Genomic DNA, 18,385 nt, shown 5'->3' with positions numbered 1-18,385 from the left:
CTCCTTTCATTGGTTCAAGGTTCCGTTCTGACCATTACATGGCTGTTGTAGATAATTTCAGAAATTACCAGGGCACTATGTGTTCTTACACTTTTCTTGACCAAAGTTTTTTCAGCAGTTGTCCATCCATGAACCACTTTTTTGTAGATCCTGACCAATGCATACCAGTAACATTCCACAAGACCTCCCGTTTCTGACCCAGTCATCTTTAATCATCACAGTTTGGCCCTTCAGATCATTCAGATTCATAGGCTTTCCAATTTTTACTGCCAATGCATCTCTTTCAAGATTTGATTTTGCTTGCTGCTGAATGAAGCTTTGAAAAAGTGTAATCTTTTTCTAGATGAAAGTAGGTGTGATTTTCAATGGTCATTATATATATTTAGGATCATATTATTGTTGTTTAACTCATTTGCCCTTTTCCACGACTGCCATCGAGTAAGGTTGTTCAGGTGCAGAGATAGATATGAATAGTTCTGTATACTCTGTAAAGTGCTGTATATTTTGTTGATGCTATAAAAATACAGTAAGCAAATAACATAGCATAATACCACCTTTCTTTTTCAAATATCTCCAGACTCTGGCTGCTCTTGACTTTTTTACCCTTTTATCTGTGAATATAAAAATCTTTAAACAGCAATATGCTTTTCAAGCAGATCATAATAGATCATAAGTGACAAGCACCATGTTTATAGCCAAGTTTTTATTAGCATTGACATCCAATAGATCAAATTGACTGTTCAACACTATGCTCTATTCTAATTCCTTTTGTTTGGGATCAGGATAGTGTTTCAAAGCTTTCGTCTTCAACCCAGCTCCTCCCGGAATGCTCATTTATTTTTCTACAAAACTGTACACGTTTTTGATTTGTTTTGGTCTCCATTCTCTGGTTCAACCTTTTCTTTATCTACAAAAGAAAACAGAAGACGAATGTGAGACGGGGGATATGCTTGTTAAGTCAGTGTGACAGCTGTTTATAGCAGTTCTAGTACTTCTCTCTGTGATTTTTGACAGGTTTGAGAAATATGTGCCCATTTGGGATGAGGAGCATGGCTTACATTCAGCATTCCATTTCACCCCAATGATGCTTGGTAGTGTTAAAGTCACTGATGGAGTTCCTCAATATCAAACTAATCAAGTTATGTCTTTATGAAGGTGCACAGTCTTGTTGAACCTAAAAATGTTTTGGTTCCATTAGTACCCTTTATTAATATATATATATATATATATATATATATATATATATATATATATATATAGCCTGGCAGACTTCTATTACAAAGTGTTTCTTCAATTATTGCTTTTTTTCAATGCTTATTCTCAGATTTTGAATAATAATAATAAAAATACAATACTGGGACAAGTGGACAATTTGGTGTACTTGGTGTGTGTGTGTGTGTGTGTGTGTGTGTGTAAGCTGTCTATATACTATTTGTGTGTGTGTAAACTGTCTATATACTACATGGGTGCCAATTAAATTCAGATTGAATTTTAGATTACTAATCCAGGTCGAGCTTGAATAAATTTTGTGGTTGTGGTCTAATGTTTCTTAGGATTGATATGTTGATATATCACTTGTAAATGATCTAAATACCTATTAGTAAGTAAACTGGGGAGATAACAAATCTGCCCCTTAGCCTACGCTGTAACATACAGGAATCCTCCTCAATGGCCAAAATGGTTTTAAATTAATTAATGAAATTGAAAATGTACCATTTTCCATTTGTAACTGTTCTTCAAATGGCAATGCAAAGGTGTTATCCAAGGTAATCCAGTCTAATCTATCACTAACTTGCTTATGTGAGGTTTAAAACTGAATCTCAATATCCATGTAGTAGAATGTTTGGAATGTATGTGCTACAAATACCAGCAGCAAATTTAATACTTTTCGCTTATATTAGAACCTATTTCCTCCCTTTCCCCCCATCCTCCACATGCTCATTACTCCATCAATATGATAAGCTGCCTCCATGTGAAAGTATGTGATGCAAGTGGGGTAGACAGGATTCTAAGCACCAGAACTTTGCCTGTGCAGAACAGCCAACATTTGGCCATAGCAGATACAAATGAGAAATAACCAATGTGCATGCAAAGAGTTGTGGACTCTTCTGGTCCACTCTTTCATAATCAGAACATTTAATTCAGGCACTACAATTTGAACTGATAAATTCTAGGTGCAGAGAGTACTTTAGATTATTTTTCAAAGTAACTTTTAAAAATGCAAGCTTTCATATGTACATGTTGGGCTTCTTTATTATGTATTATACAAATCAGAGAGTTCGGCTATGCACACACGTTCAATAATCTTTCATGATCCTTTCCAACAACAAAAGAGTGAATGAACGCTGTGCATATAGAACCATTCTGCTCTATGGAGAGGGAGGGGGCAGAACAAAGGAGCGGCACCCGCTGTGCTCTCTCCCCTGCACTTGTATTACGATCATTTGACGTTTGTGAATCTGCCATGGCGGATCTACGAACAACGTCGGAGGAGCGTTGTACACACGCCAGATTCTTGTCCAATACTAGCCCTTAAGTGATTATTAGATGAGAATCATCTGAAGTGTGTATGTAGCCGAAGTCAGGTTTATCACTTAAACTACAAACATTGTTTATTAACCAATAGCGTGCATGATACAAACCTCTACTACTGAAAATCTCATCTACTGCCATCAAAGACTAAATACCAACAATGACATTCATAGAAAACCATGATTACAATGTGGCACTGTGTTTACAATGTCTATGTTCTGCCAGGAACAGGTCTATTGAGGTTAAAGTGACCTGGTCAGCTTGATATTGCCACAAAGTAAGATGGCTGGTGTGTTGAAAGAACATTTTGCTTCTTTCAAAATAGCTTTTCCATTGATATTTTAATTTTGTCTCACCAGTAAACCTATTCATATAGCTCAAACTTGAGCAGAATGAAAAATTTTATAGGCAACATTTAGAAGTGGTAATTGTGTCTAAAAGATTTATTGTTTGCCTTAAATACCAGGAAGTTTTCTGTCATTTTTAAAAGGAATTTAATTGGTCCTAAGCTCTTGTGCCTCTACAGCAGGGGTAGGCAAACTCAGGCCTTTAGGCCAGATACAGCCTAGCCAGTAGTCCGTTTTGGCACCCCTGGTTGATCCGGCCGGCAGGGGTCGACAACCTGTGGCTCCGGAGCCGCATGCGGGGATACGGGGTAAGGGGACATTCGCTCTCCTTCGTATGCATTGCGGAGGAGAGAGATTTCCCTTCAGGGGCATTCCTGTTGGGGGGCGGAGCCATCAGCACGGGACTCAAGAGAAAGTCCGGCCTAGTGTGCCTTCCTGACCTCCTAACATGGCCTAGTAGCCAAAAAAATTTGCTGACCCCTGCTCTACAGCCTCGTAGCTGTATATTTGCTGTGTGCTGCCTCTGACTGCTTGTCTCAGGAGATTTGGAGTGAGATTTGGTGAAGTCACTACTGATCTGTTCACTGTTCTTGACCTGACATAAAAAAGCAAAACCATTGATGTGCCAACCTGGTTTGTTGTAGAAAATGTTGTGCAAGGAACTAAAAAAACATTTTTAATTCAATATTCACCTGACCTTACCTTTCTCCACTGCAGTTACAGCAATATAGTTTGGTCATTGACTTTTTAGTCATTGACCCTTCTGAATGTATTAGATGCCTGGTCACAATCATTCACCATGGTCCTTTCCCCTGATCCCCACTACATTAGAAGGCTTAGCAGGAATGTAGGAGGAAGCAACCTAATGGCGTACACAGGTATCCAATTAACACAGAAGTGTTATATGTCAAAGGATGGTATGTACCTGGGCTGCCAAAGAAGAAGAAGAATACAGCCCCTTCTTTTGCAAAACTTCAACATTGGGAGTTGTTGCAAAAAATTGGTTGCCTAAAATGTACTGTGCAAGTCTTTTCAAACACAAAGTTTTTGTATGTTCATCTTTGAAACAGATATGTAGCTAATCATGCTTTCAAGGAGAACATACTCCTTGTAAAGTCCTCTGTAAAGTCACATTCTTCAGATTTTAATGCCTGTAGTTGGCCATCAAGTCTACAAGCTGGAAGTGGAAATATCTCAGGAATGAAGACAAAGTAATGGTATGTAGATATTTATGATTTAGAGAACACACAATACCTTTAATCCATCTAGACTTTAGGTACAAACATTTCTATTTTCTATGTTTGGGTGGTTTGGCTGTTTAAAAGCAGACTCTTCTGTTTTATTTACGCAACAATTACAAATTATTGGCAACCATTCTGATTGTAGGGAAGTGCCAGTTTAGGAAAGTTGTAATCTGGTTGGTTACCCCGGTTAACCCACATATTATTTATATCAATACAAGCCTCTTGAAACAGAGGAGAGGCTTATGGCTGTAATCTAGTAATTTACACTCTGATTGATATATAAAATGTGCAGCAGTCTGTGAATCTGGAAAAAAATTGTTTCTTGACTATAAACTTGCTCGTATAACTCAAAGACAATATTTTTATTTTTTTCTTGAAGACCTCATCAATTATTTGACAAACAGGTAAACACTTTATGAAAGATTTGTGAAGGAATTTAGGTGGCGCACAGGTATATTCATGCACAGTCATGTGTGTTGTCAGTAGGAGGCATTGCTTGAACTCCTAGAGATATGGAAGTGTTTTGATTCTGTTATCTGACATTTGATCACTGCATGCAAACAAATGTAACACCAGCAGCCTGGACTTTGATTTGCTTTGATGAGGTGACCTTAGTTTATACCACCAGTTATCTAACCAACCAAATTCATCACCTCTTCTAAAGATGAAGCATATATCTATCAACCATAAACCAGATTGCTCATATTGTGGTTCTGTTTTAGTTAACTGACACACTCATTAAAATGCACAGTACTTATGATCCTACCATTAAAATACCCAGTATGGGTGAAATAAAATTGGAGTCATCAGAAGCAGCAATCTAGGCAAAGGGACAGATTCATTGCGGTATAAGAAATATACCGTATTTTTCGGCGTATAAGACGCACTTTTTCTTCCCCAAAACTGGGGGGGAAAAGTGGGTGCGTCCTATACAGCGAATGCAGGTTTAAAAAATAATTAAAACCGGTAACATACTTACCCGATACCGCGATCCCGCGATCCTGCGTGCTTCTCGTCTTCTCTCCTCTCCTCCTGGCTGCAGCGCGTGTCTCCGCCTTCCTGCAGACCCAGCGAGGAGAAGCCTGCACACGCGATCCCGGAAGCAAGCTGGGAGAGCAAGCGTGCCCCCGCGATCCCGGAAGCAAGCCGGCGGAGAGAAACGGACCGGTAAGTGGGAAGGGATGATCAGCAGGGGATAAATAGGCACAGACTGGGGAATTTATCCTCTTCTGATCACTCTGTGCCAATTTATCCCCTTCTGATCGCCCTGTGCCAATTCAACCCCTTCTGATCACTCTCAGCAAGGGGTTGAATTGGCACAGGGTGATCAGAAGGGGATAAATTGGCACAGAGTGATCAAAAGGGGATAAATTGGCACAGGGTGATCAGCAGGGGATAAATTGGCACAGAGTGATCAGAAGGGGATAAATTGGCACAGGGTGATCAGAAGGGAAATATAAATTGGCACAGGGTGATCAGAAGGGGAATAATCTTTCAGAATCTTTTTTTTCTAGATTTTCCTCCTTTAAAATTGGGTGCGTCTTATATGCCGGAGCGTCTTATACGCCGAAAAATACGGTATTTTTACTTGCTACACCAATGCTTTCATCTGCCACTTTTATTACAAACATAGCCAAACACCAAGCCCAGTCTGCCACAACAAGAGTGTAATTCTTACTTTTTAAACCCCCTAGCGTTCTAATTCCTTCCAAATTTCCATGCAAAAAGTGTAACATTTTTTTGCATGGAAATTTTTTTTTACATTGTAGGCTATTCTTAGGCATTCTTAGGCATAACGCACCGAAATACGGTATGTCCAATATTTGTATTCGTAGCATATATATTATATATATATTTATATATATATTATATGAAAATGTCTTTGTATTGGACTCAATACAGCTATTTTGTATTGAATCCAATACGAAAATATTTGAATTTCCCGACGATCCTCCCGCACGAACTGACGCGTGCACCGACGTCATTGGGAAACCCCGGAGAACGTCTCTGCTTTGCGCAGCTAAAGATCAAAGAAGACAGACATGTCCTCTGGACCTGCGAGGACCAGCAGAACGACAACAGAGCAAGGTAAGTGTTTTTCTTTTTTAGGTTAAAGCTATCCCGAGTGTGAATTGGGATTACCGCTATTTGCAAGTAAAATCCACCCCAAGTCACACTCGGGAATACTGCTAGGGGGGTTAAGCAACCCGAAATTTATACGCGTGTCTTGGGAGCTCCACAGAGTAAGAAAACGTATTTTTTTCCAATACGGGCAGAGTACACATTCTCATTCATGATCATGCCACTTTATTCCCTTGCTTCATAGAACATCACAGCAATCACTGAACTTACTATGCAGATACCAACTTTTTCTAACTCAGTGTTTGCATAGGCTTTGGCATGTCCTCATTTTCAGAGACAATTTCTGTGATTAATTTCTTAGACACTGTCTCATGAGAGGTGTTAGAGGAACCCTACATACTCCTTTCATACAATACAATACAATTTTCATCCAAAGTTTGGATTTTGTATGGTTTCCTATTAGAGCACCACAAGAGTCTCAGGTTTGATATTATTATTCCATCAATCCTTAGCCCCTCTGTTCAGCATAAACCAAAGAAAATACCTAGTACTTCTGGGTATGGAGAAGAGTTTGGGTCAGTCAGTGCTCATGCCTGTTCTAGAATAATCATGCTTTCTCACACTGTTGACTCTTTGGAGGAAGCCATGATTGTCACACTAGGTTGCTCTGATTTAGGCTACAAGCTTATCTTCACTTCTTCATTTTCTTTTTCTTTTAAAGGGGAGGGAAGTTTAGTTCAAAATGTTTTTTAACCTGGAAAAAAAATAGTTCCCCAAATGAGGTCAACAATCTGCAATGATCTACAGAAATCTCCAATTGGTTCCATTTTCTAAAACTGGGGCCAAGAAAAAAAGCATGAAAATGGCTTTCACGCAGCACACTGCTGCAATCCTTTATTGGAAACCACCCATTATCACCAGGCAGGTGGATAGCTAGGATCACAGAAGATTGTGGGCACCAACTAAGGAAAAGATATACAAGAGAAAAACTGAACCTGTTCATGACAAATTGTGGGCAGAGCTAAATAATATATGATAATCCAGGTACAGTGCCCTTAGTGTCTCTGCTCATAAGACCCCTATTGGAGGGCCCACAGATAGTGTGCCCACCTATAAAGTCTTTTTATAGCACCCGCAGTTAGTGTCCCTGCATAGTTCACCCTGTTGTGACTCTCCTTATAGTGCCCGCTGTTTGCACCAGGTCTTCCTCATATATCTACTCTGCTCCGTGCTCATGATCCCAGCATTGATGTTCCATGATCCCAGTGGATTGATGAACAACATCAGAGACTGCTTTACACATGCTGGATTTTTCCCAGAAATAATCACAATCGTTTGTTACACATGACTACGTAGCTTTAGACAATACAAGTGCACAATACGCACCCAATATGAAAAATGTTGCAGTGGTTGTATTTTCCTAACAATGTTTTATGTCTCTGTATATTTTAGACAAAGTATATAGTGACATAAATGCTGATTTCATTATCTTTTGGTGGAGTAACACTGAATATACTGTATCAGGTTTGTATGAATATCTACTGTACTGGTCCACATAAATTATTCTGATCTGACTGACAGTTGGAATGCGAAAGTTTAATATTGATTGAATAGTTTTCATGAATTCTGCTCTATGCAGTGTATATTGACAGTATAATACATTACCTTTCTTTACCCCTACATCGTTTTCATGCTGTTTGTTCTGTTCTTCTAAAGCTTTCATCTTCTCATCATAAACATCTGCTTGTGACTTCCACTGAACTCTGTTGTTGTTAAGCCCGTCAAACATTGGCGTAATTTCTTTATGAAACCGTGAAAATTCCTAAAAAATAACATTTCATTATATATCATGGTAAAACCAATAATAAAATAACAAGGATTTGTATTGGAGCTTGAACTGCATATATAGAGTGGTTGGTATCTAGAGGGGGCCAAGCTACTACCTTATAGTAAACCAGAGGGATAGCTCAATTGGTAAAGCTGTACAGCAGCTGGTCTGCAGGACTGCTGGTGTCTGGTAGGGCCATGCCAATGATAATGGCTCAGCTTTAGTAATTAATGTAATGTTAAAATATAAATATAAATTAAATGTATTTATGCCATCCATTCCTAACCTCAGCCATGTAATTGCAAAATGCAGACTTCCTGACACCAAATATGGGATTTTGTCAGTAGAGCAGAGAGGTTCAACAGATTTTACAATCATCATTTGCAGCATCGCAATCCTTCATAATTGGATTACCGGTAAGTCGTTTGTGATGTCTAGATAAAAATGCTGAAGTATCTCCTACAATGGAAAAACATGAAGACGCATCTTGGAGAGCTGCAAAACATCCTCAACATTTTAAAAACAAGTCCAGGTAAAGTGGAACTAAATTCCAACTTTGAACTTTTGCGATTCAGGTATGTGGTTATTGCAGAAAGGGTCAGGTGATATCCCTTCTGCAATAACTGCTTATACCTGCCTGAACACAGTTTGGGCAGCTCAGTGTTGGTTGCCAGGAAAACACAGCAATGCCAGCTTCCCTGTATGTTGTAATAAAAAAATTGGGAGATAGGCCATCACACCATAGCCAATTGAGATGGCTGAAGATCCTCTTCAGGATACGAATAAGAAGGAAGATGGGGGTACCCTGTGAGGGAACTGGGATAGGTGAGTAATCACAGCTTAAGTTCCACTTGTGACTACTTCTAAATAAACGAGAACCTTAACAGATTTTAAGCCACAAAACTTACCTGAAAACAGAATATTTTCACAAAAATGTTGGTGAAATTAACCAACCAATTAACCAACATGGATATTCTTTTCTCCTAGTACAGCAGGATTCTTCCTAGGTGCCTCCTCGCCTCCTGCTACACTTTACTTTACTAATTCAAAAAACAGGGTGAGCCAATACAACTGCCAGGCAGACGTAGTGTAAGAATTCAGGCAGCTTTTCTCCCAAGCACCTTTTAAACATTCACAACTATCTCATTGGGACTGATTTATTAAAGCTCTCCATGGCTGGAGTAGATACACCTGGAATGGATTTCTTAAATGCTATATACTATTTCATAGCAAATGTTTTCAATCCTGGACCAGATCTATTCCAGGTTTGCTGGATCAACTTGGCTTCACTGATAAAAGTATCTTCTCCAGTCTTGAAGAGCTTTAAGAAATCAGGCCCATTGGGTTGACATAAAACCTGCATGTGTTAATACATTGCACAGTATAGCATAATACATTGGTGCATTGGTAATAATTTGAATAGCACTACAATGCAGAATAGAAAAACACACCTGCACTATTAAAGCACCACATTGCAAAAATGTGAATGGCTGTCATGTTGTGGTGCAATTTGATCAAAAATAGATTGGTATTTTTTTTTCATGCATTGCATGCCAGGCCTATGGCTTGCCAGTTCAAAGTGAATGAAATGTCTTAACACAGCCTGCGTCAATGTACTACCATGTGTTATAATGCATACAGAGAGGTGTATTGAGAACATTTGTGAATTGCTGCCTGAAATCTATATGTATTAAGGGGACCATCAATTCTGGGCAAAGGCACTCTCTTTATCAATTATTCATTGCACTTGTCCTTTATCTTTAGCTGAATCCTTCTTATGGATACACCTTTTTTTCTACTGCTAATCCTCCTCCAAATTGTGGCCACAACATATTACATTTCTTCATGTTCAGTGTTCTTAGGTTTGAATTATTTTGTCTCTCTATTGTTTATTATTGTATTGATTGTATTAGACTTTAAAGAACTCACCTTATACACAAATGTACATACAAAGTCAATAAATCCAACTTGAAGCTTAGGAAGTTCTTCACCTTTGTTTCTGTCCATCATTGGCTGAAGAAGAAAAATAAAAAAAGTTTAAATTTGCCCATCCTTATAAATCCAGTAATATATGTAACATTAGGGTTTTAAAAACGGTACTCTGGACATAATAACACTTACTTTATTGATGGAGTTCCACAACTCTCTCCCCCAAAATCAGGGTCCCTTAACACATGCCTTCTTCTGAAAGCCACAAATCTTCTTGTTTACATGCCAGGCATAGTACATGAATATCTGTACTCCCAGGTTACTCATAGTCTATACCCTCTAGATCTAATACACCCAGTGCCAGCGTTGTGCCCCCATCTGACTCCCTGGACATGGGATGCAACTTCAGCACTAGCAACATTGAAAGGTTCATCAGCAAGGCTGAAAAGTTTCTTCCAGTGAAGACATTTTTAACCACTGAAGACATTATCTCCTGATTACCTTTTAATCTCCCTCCTTGGACACACATAGAAAAGAAAAATTATTTCCCTCCTCTAGAGTGGTAAAGCTCAACCATGGATACAAAAAAGGCAATAAGAATTTGACAAAGACTTGGTCCTTTCTTACAATTTTAAAAAGTACATTATTGTGGTTCCTCTGGAGAGACCTCCCCTTATTTCTGATCCTGGTGTCACCCATTTGTGCAATAAAAAAAGTTGCAAACTTACTGTGTGAACTTTTTTAGCTGACTGTTTGTCTCTCAGATAGGCAGCCCAATGGCCAAATGAACGAGCACACATGGCAGCCTGACAACCCTGCTGCTATTTGCTAGGCAGTGCTTTAGTGTTGTCAGGCCTGCAACAGGAGTGCTATTGCTGGCAGGATAGATAGGATAGGTAGGTCACTGGGAAATGAGGATGCGAAAGGGTGAAAAGGCAATAATAAACTATTTACAGGTTTAAGTAAATGGTAGGAAATGTCCAAAAGTACAACAACAAACCAGGTTTAAACAAATGGTAGGAAATATCCAAAAGTACAAAATGAATGTTGACAGGTCTAGCCTAAAACAGCTGTATACAATGAGTCCTGAGGTCAAACATACATATATAAATAATTTGGGTTTACACTTATGAATTAAAATTAATAGAATAAAAAATTATGGAAATAAATTTAAAAATCATTCCACCAATTGGGAATAGATGTTTGGAATCTCTCTGCTATAATTCTTCCAATCTATATTGGATCTCTTGTTTCATTTTTCTCTCACATACAAAGCCCAAAACAAACAAAATCCTAAAACATAATACAATAAAATATGATTCTTACAATAGGCTGCTGCTGAAGCACCGTCCTCTCCAAGTCTCCTTGTTCCCAAAATTCATTAGCAACCATAAGAGCTACCTAAACATAAAACTTTGTTATTCATTCATGAAAATATGCAAAAATAGCAAACAAGAATACTTTTTTTGTTGTTGCTACCTGCATTCATGTTTCATAATTTAGCAATTTTTAACAGCCTTTGGGTTTATGTACACTTTAAGGCAAACTTTCTAAGAAATATGTATCAACTAGTGTTGGTGTTCGAATTCAGGTTGTCCTTTTATTCAACCCGAATATGGCTGTTCGAATTCAAATAGACCCGGAACTTTGCAAATTCGTGTTTAAAAATGTGTTAAAAAAGAGGCTTTAATGTTAAAGTATTTTGTTGAATGTGTGTGATTTGTGTTTCTAACTTTTATTTTTTTACAGGTTATCCCACAATGACAGGATGATTCCCACAGCTGCACAGGCGTGGGAATCCTCCTATCAGTGTGGGATCCCCAGGCACTAAAGGTTAAATGAGGACAAGTCCCCCCATTCATTACCTTTAGTACTCTGTGACTGGCTCAGAAAAGGTAAACCCTGATGACAGCTCAAGCCTCATCGAGATTTTCCTTTCTCCAGCCAATCACAGAGCACTAGAGGTGAATTGTCCCCACTAGAGCACTTGTCCCCATTTAGCCTCTCCTGTGTTCTTGGATAGAGAATATCTTTACAATAGTTACACGGAGCTGTCAGCTCTGCTCCCCTTATTGCTCTTGCAGTTATACCAAGTCCAGAAAAATAACCTGAATTTTCCCCTCATTGACTTTAATGGTGTTCAAATTCGATGTTCAATCACCCGAAAAATATGCCCTAATCCATTGGATTGGTGTTGAAACGGAATATGGGAATATCAAACCAACCTTGTATCCACCAAGCTATTGTTTCAATAATGTTTGAAAATTCCTTTTACATGCCCGTTTTTGTTTGTTTTAATCACAGTCACATGACTGCCTGGTTACCTTCTTATCATTAGCTACAAAGGATGGACCAGAAAATCACAAGCCACTTTGGTGTCTATTTTACTCCGCAGGTTATAGTCATTATGGGGAGGAAGCAGACGGCTTCTTACAAAAACATCATAGTCTGCCCCAAAGCAGAAATCAGGATGCAAACTGGCAGGATCACCAGGTATACTTATTAGTGGCTTCTATGCATAGTAAACACAAGTGTACAAATCACAAGAAGATTTTGACTGGAACTGAAATTTAAAACTATAATATACCTTCATTTAAATATGTGTTTTATCTGGGGAGAATGGAAATTATTTATGTACACTGGCAGCAGAGCAGTTTTTGTAGTTAAAGAAAGATTAGTCCGCCTGAGGGTAATCACTGGCTGGTGCAAACTGCTTTGATCTACCTTTTATTAAAAAAGAAAGCATACTGCAGCATTTGCAAGTCCTTTTTGAAATCCCAGAGTTGGGACCCAACAGAATTTCTCCACCATTGGTACAACTTGCTCCTGTATACATGTGGGCTGGGATGCGACACATGCCAGTTCTTCCTCTATGGTTTCTCTCATTTTATTGCTTTGAGCAGTTACTAGCCATCAGTGCCTAAAGCAGTCTTTCTCAACCTTTTTAACATAGGAGGACCCTTGAAATAACTTTTGGGACTTCAGGGAACCCCTACTATACTTACTATATTAGTGTGGTGCTCAGTGGGAAGAATGTCTCTTACATTGCTGGTGAGTGGGATGAAGCCAAAAACTTTCTACAATAGCCAAAAACATCTTTGGGTCAAGTTGAGAGACACAAATTGCTTATTGCTCAAGAAATCTCTAGCAACCTCTGGAGCAGTGGTCACTAACCTTTTGGAGGTCACGGACCACTTGATTTACGGACTCCAGACCACGCATGCATGGGGAGCTGTGTGTCACTCAAAGTGGAAGAAACTTCCCCCATAGTGATATCATTATGCCAGAACCCACCCACTCTCCCATCACAGGCTCAGACCTCCAGAGACACAACCCACCCACTGCTCTGATCCTGTCATTCATATGGGGGACATGGGCCATGGCTCTGGCTGGTACGCTCCCCAGCGGGGTCTTTTTCCTGACCCCACTGGGGAGTACACCGGCCAGAGCCATAGAGCACCAAAATTTTCTCGCTGCCAACTGGTGAAGGACCCGGCTTGGGGGGGGGCACCGGCCAGAGCAGCGGACCACGTCTGCCATATGCATCACAGGCTCTGGACACAACCTGCCCACTCTTTCATCACAGGTCAGAGCCTGCGATGGGAGAATTGGCGGGTTCTGGCATAATAACGTTACTCTGGGGGAAGTTTCTTCCCTTTTTAGTAACACAGGACTCCCCGTGCATAGGTGGTCCAGAGTCCATGAGATTAGACAAGCTCCAAAAGGCTGGGGACTATTGGTATCCATCTGTTCCATCAGGAAGAGAGAACGGTGTCTGACATGAGATGGAACCCTCCAAAAAGAGCTCATTTTTTTGGTTTAAAAAATAAATAAATACATGATTGGCCTCACATAGACACAGAGGCAATAAGAATGATTTATGTACAATCTGTTCTAATTAGATTTTGTGCCGGATGCCAAAATGTCTGTAATGAGATTTTTTTTTAACATTCTTCATAAAGATGGCTTGCTGCACCCACCTTACTCTGCACCTCCCATGGCTTAGTGATAGCAGACAAGTCACATCCCGTCATCATCATGGCCCTGCAGTAAAACAAATACATTAAATTCCTATACAAACTACAGAGCTGAAATATCCTCTTTTTTTTTTTTTTGCTTCGGTCGTTTGATTGTTGAACTCACATGATTATCTCTTTTTTCGTTGGATCAGCGATAATATATTTTATCACTTCTTCTTCTGATTGCATCTGTTCAGCTGCATCAACAATTTTTTGAAACATAGTTCTTTTCCTGTGAATCAAACAGACTGAAGCCTCATTATATTCAACCTAAATTGTGAGTTACAAGTCAAAGAAAGTTATTCTCAGTACAGTTATTGCAAATAATATGCAGGAAATCTTTGGAAGTTTTTTTGACTGGTGTTCATGTTTACTGCTTCACTGAAGTTTTGTAGGTTGTCAGTGGGGTGTATTGTGGGCCATCACCTTCCCCATGTTGCTGATATCACTGCTCAGTTCTTCTCTGTTCTTAAAAGACCCGGGCAATAGAAACTGGCTACATCCTTTAGGCAGTGACATGGAAACCCACCGTAAGAAAACCGAGGGAGAGATAAGAGCCGGCAATGGAACTTCCCATGACTATGGTTTTTTTTTCAGTTTTCAGTTATTGGATTGATGGATTGATGGATTAATGGACTACATGACTCAAAGCATGGTCACAATTAATGTCCAGGCTCTCATAAAGGTTGTAGATGAGCATCCAGAGTGACAAGTCCCTAGCAGACTACAGTGAAGCTTGTAAAAACAGCAAGCCATGCAGAAAGCCACTTGTGTCTGAGATTGGACCTAACTATCTTCAAATGGCAAAAATGATTAAAGTAGGAAAAATGGGCACTCAGAGTAGGTGTAGTGGTAGTAGAGTATTATGCTTTAAAAAAGTATTTCCACTTTTAAAAACTGCAATATCCACTAACAATGGCATGTGAATGCAAAGTGTGCTTTCAATGAAGAAAAACTTTTAATGGAAAATGTATTAATAAGTTGTACTGGAGTACACCATCCAACAAGCAGAGAACCCAGAATATGGTTAACCACATGTATCCATTGTTATCCAACATTGTAAATTCTTTGGCTGGCTGGCTGGCATTGTAATGACTGCCTGGCAGTTAGATGTCGTAACTCATGTAGAACTCAAAAAATATATTTAACAAGAATTGTGTTTTAAATTAGTTTGATTTTTTTGGAGAAGGAGAATTGTAATCACCCCAGAAACACATGCCAGCTTCTATGGATCCCATTTCTACGCAGAATACTTTGACCAACAATCTATTTGTTTTTTTCCATTAAAACATATTTTACCTGTTCTTTGGTAGATGCCTGTAATTTACAAATGTCAAATAATTTCTCCAGATCAGATAGTAGAGTGGTAAGGATCTTTTTGAAACCTGCTAGCTAACACCTTTTTGTCTGATGCAGAAGCAGTAAATTATATTTGGCAGATGTGACAGAGTTAAATGATCCATAATGTTATTCAGGTACTCTACTGGTGGAATATCTGGGTCTGCACCCCTACTGTATTGAGGGGTTCCAACTCTCTCTGCTTGATATTTTCATTATTTTTTTATAATAAGCCAGATGTTCAACCCAGCAAGACTGAACTGTCTCAAAGGGCCTGAACTAATAAAAGTCTCCAATACTGGAGGAAATAGACAATCATAAGGATAATCTGGGTAATCCAGCAAACCCGGAATAGATCTGGTATATTCATCCAAATTCATTCAAAGTTTGCATTAGCAGCATTCAGGATCTGCAAGGCTTTTTAATAAAACTGACAAGAATTTTATAGCATTGGAATATCATTCATTCCATTCATTTATCAGAACATCAATGATGAAAATATCTGCTAATGTGTGACTACAATCATTTTTGTGTGATGACATGCACTCACTTGAAATATAATGCCAGATCTGTTGCTATGATTGCCACCTCAAATAAATGAATCACATTTTCAAACTGCCTTTTGTTGAGATTCTGGAAGATGTTTAAAGACTGAAAGACAAAAATGAGCTCATGTTATATTAGTGACACCTAACCAGGGTGACACTTCACCTAATGGATATTATAGAAAAAAGTAAAAGGACTCAATTTTAGAGAAGACATATATGGTACACAAACAATCTTTACATTTTTACTTTTTAGTACATTTTAAAAATGTAATTAAAAGTCAAGCTCACGTCAAATGTTTTTTCGTTAACTTGATTGGGATACTATACATTTTTTAGTAGAAACCAAGGTCCCCCTTTCCCAAATGCCATTGAAAACCACATCTCAATGAATAATCTGGTCTTTGTTCTTACAGCTTGCAACCTACCTCTCTCCCAGATGCTCTTACCCCTTCTTTGTAGTTCAGTAGGTAAGCACATACCACATATGAGTCATATTATTTAAAACATTTGGCATTGGATACATAAGAGCACCGCTTGGCATATTGGGGGTAAATAAAGTCAACTTTGGGACCCACCAGTTACAGTAGGAGAAGTGGCAAGATACAGGCTTTACACAATACCCCATCTCAGATCAGTGTTTCCTGGTTTATATTTGGGATGGTTTATTCTTGAGTAATTATAGTATAAACTTTGTTTTTTGTTTTTTGTTGCTGTATGTGCCCCTGTTTCTAAGATATTCTTTCTTTCCATACCAGAACTGAAACAGCAATAAGATGATGAGTTGTAATTGATGTTGTACCAATGGGGACACAGACAGCAATGTAAAATGAGGTAATAATAAAGTAGTAGAGTTTATAATGCTTCTCTACAATTTATAAGCAAGAAAACAATAATTCTTGCTTATAAATTCAATAAACTCAATAAGTTCAAGATTATTTCTTTCTTTAAAAAATGTGTTCCAACATCAATTTTTCTATTTGACATTAATATTTGTTCATATTTGAATATTTAAAATATGCTACTATTGTAGCTCTCTTAACACCTATTTGACTGTTGATTTCACTTACCTCATCTTCTAAGAGTGTCTTGCTGAACTCTAAATGGTGCCTCTCTAGGATTGAAGACCCATGTAGCTTGGCTAGAGAAGCTTGGGATCTGGAGACAAATGTACATGTTATATACAGTATGAATTATGCAATTGATGGACCACAGATTATGTGAATGTGATCACTTACTTCAGTTGGTACAAATTGTTGGTCCCTCTGTGGTCAATATCATGACAGAATGCAGCTGCCACCATGGCGAAGGCTTCCAGATCAGAATAATATTTCTTGAGTTTACCTGTCTTTGGAAAATGAATGGACAATTTATTAGGCATGTTCGAGAAACAGGTAGATGCCAATAAATTGGACCAAGAATACTGAAGAATTGTACTGCTGTAGAGAATGGCCTCGGAAACAGTGAATATACTCTTTGAGGTCATGACAATGGGGCGTCTCAGAGTGTTTAAGGTAAACATCTATCCCTGTGGCTCTTGTCTTTCCCTGGAGAATGTGAGCAAACCCTTTGTTTTTTTATGCTTAAGTAATGTCCAATACAATTCTCAATGAACTATGACTGTACTGTGAAAACATTGGGTAAATTGTTGGCACTATAAAAAAAAATTATAATAATACCAGTTTTCAAAATTGTTTATAATACATACATACTGGCAGGGCAGGGTCAAATTTTAAACAATACAAATCTCGGGAAATTGTTTTATGCATACAAATCCACTGTAATTAAAATGTGCATACCATTAGCAGTGTGAACATGGTTTGTCCAACATTGAATCCATGCCTCCAGTTGTGATAGGTGATATCTCGATACCCTTTCCTTACGGTGTACATCCATCTTGTTAAAACCTAATTAGGACAATTGAGATTGAGATATGGGTTTAGGTTGATTGGTGATGATGTGTAGCTGACTCATGGTTTGAAAGAAACATTAACAAATAGCTATCCTGCACCCAAATCAAAAAAGAACAGCTAAAGTCTGCCTTTATAATGTTGTGGCCAGAAGGCAGAGGAACAAAGGGGGTGGGGGGGGGGGAGCACAGGGAAGGAACTCAGGGTATCACCATTAAAGCAGTGGCTAAAACAATGGCACGTAGTCTACTACAGATCATGATGCTAGCCCTCAGGGGTGGATAAACCAAAAGAACAGAAGTGGCCAACTCCAGTTATTGATGGTCTAGATCAGCTGTAGCCAGCCGGTGGTCTGCAAAAAAATGTTGGTGGTCCACGGCTCTGGCCAGTGCGCCCCCCCCAACATGGTCAGGAGAAGCACTGCTGGGGAGGCTCACCAGCCAGAGCCGTGGACCACGTCTCACAAACAGATTGCAGGCTCAGGCCGGTGGGCAGGTTGTGTCCCTAGATACAATCCACCAACTCTCCCATCTCAGGGTCAGACCTGCAATGGGAGAGTGGGCGGGTTCTGACATCATGATGTCACTCTGGGGGAAGTTTCGTCCCCTTTG

At 39.0% G+C, this 18,385-nt stretch overlaps 1 protein-coding gene across 1 annotated transcript in view; it reads right to left on the bottom strand.

The window, feature by feature from the left end:
- Positions 1-686: 686 nt before the first annotated feature.
- The window catches only part of PDE6C (phosphodiesterase 6C), a 40,314-nt gene continuing 22,615 nt past the window's right edge, over positions 687-18,385 (bottom strand). Inside the window, 10 exon segments of the mRNA XM_072424798.1 lie at positions 687-907; positions 7,871-8,027; positions 9,963-10,046; positions 11,289-11,363; positions 13,943-14,006; positions 14,106-14,213; positions 15,870-15,970; positions 16,935-17,022; positions 17,103-17,212; positions 17,664-17,771. Of these exon segments, the coding sequence (XP_072280899.1) occupies positions 843-907; positions 7,871-8,027; positions 9,963-10,046; positions 11,289-11,363; positions 13,943-14,006; positions 14,106-14,213; positions 15,870-15,970; positions 16,935-17,022; positions 17,103-17,212; positions 17,664-17,771 (960 nt within the window). The 3' untranslated portion in view covers positions 687-842.

The sequence above is a fragment of the Pyxicephalus adspersus genome, chromosome 10, assembly GCF_032062135.1.
Source record: "Pyxicephalus adspersus chromosome 10, UCB_Pads_2.0, whole genome shotgun sequence".
Classification (NCBI taxonomy): domain Eukaryota; kingdom Metazoa; phylum Chordata; class Amphibia; order Anura; family Pyxicephalidae; genus Pyxicephalus; species Pyxicephalus adspersus.
Note: the sequence above shows the minus strand (reverse complement) of the source record. Positions and strands in the feature narration are given on the sequence as shown.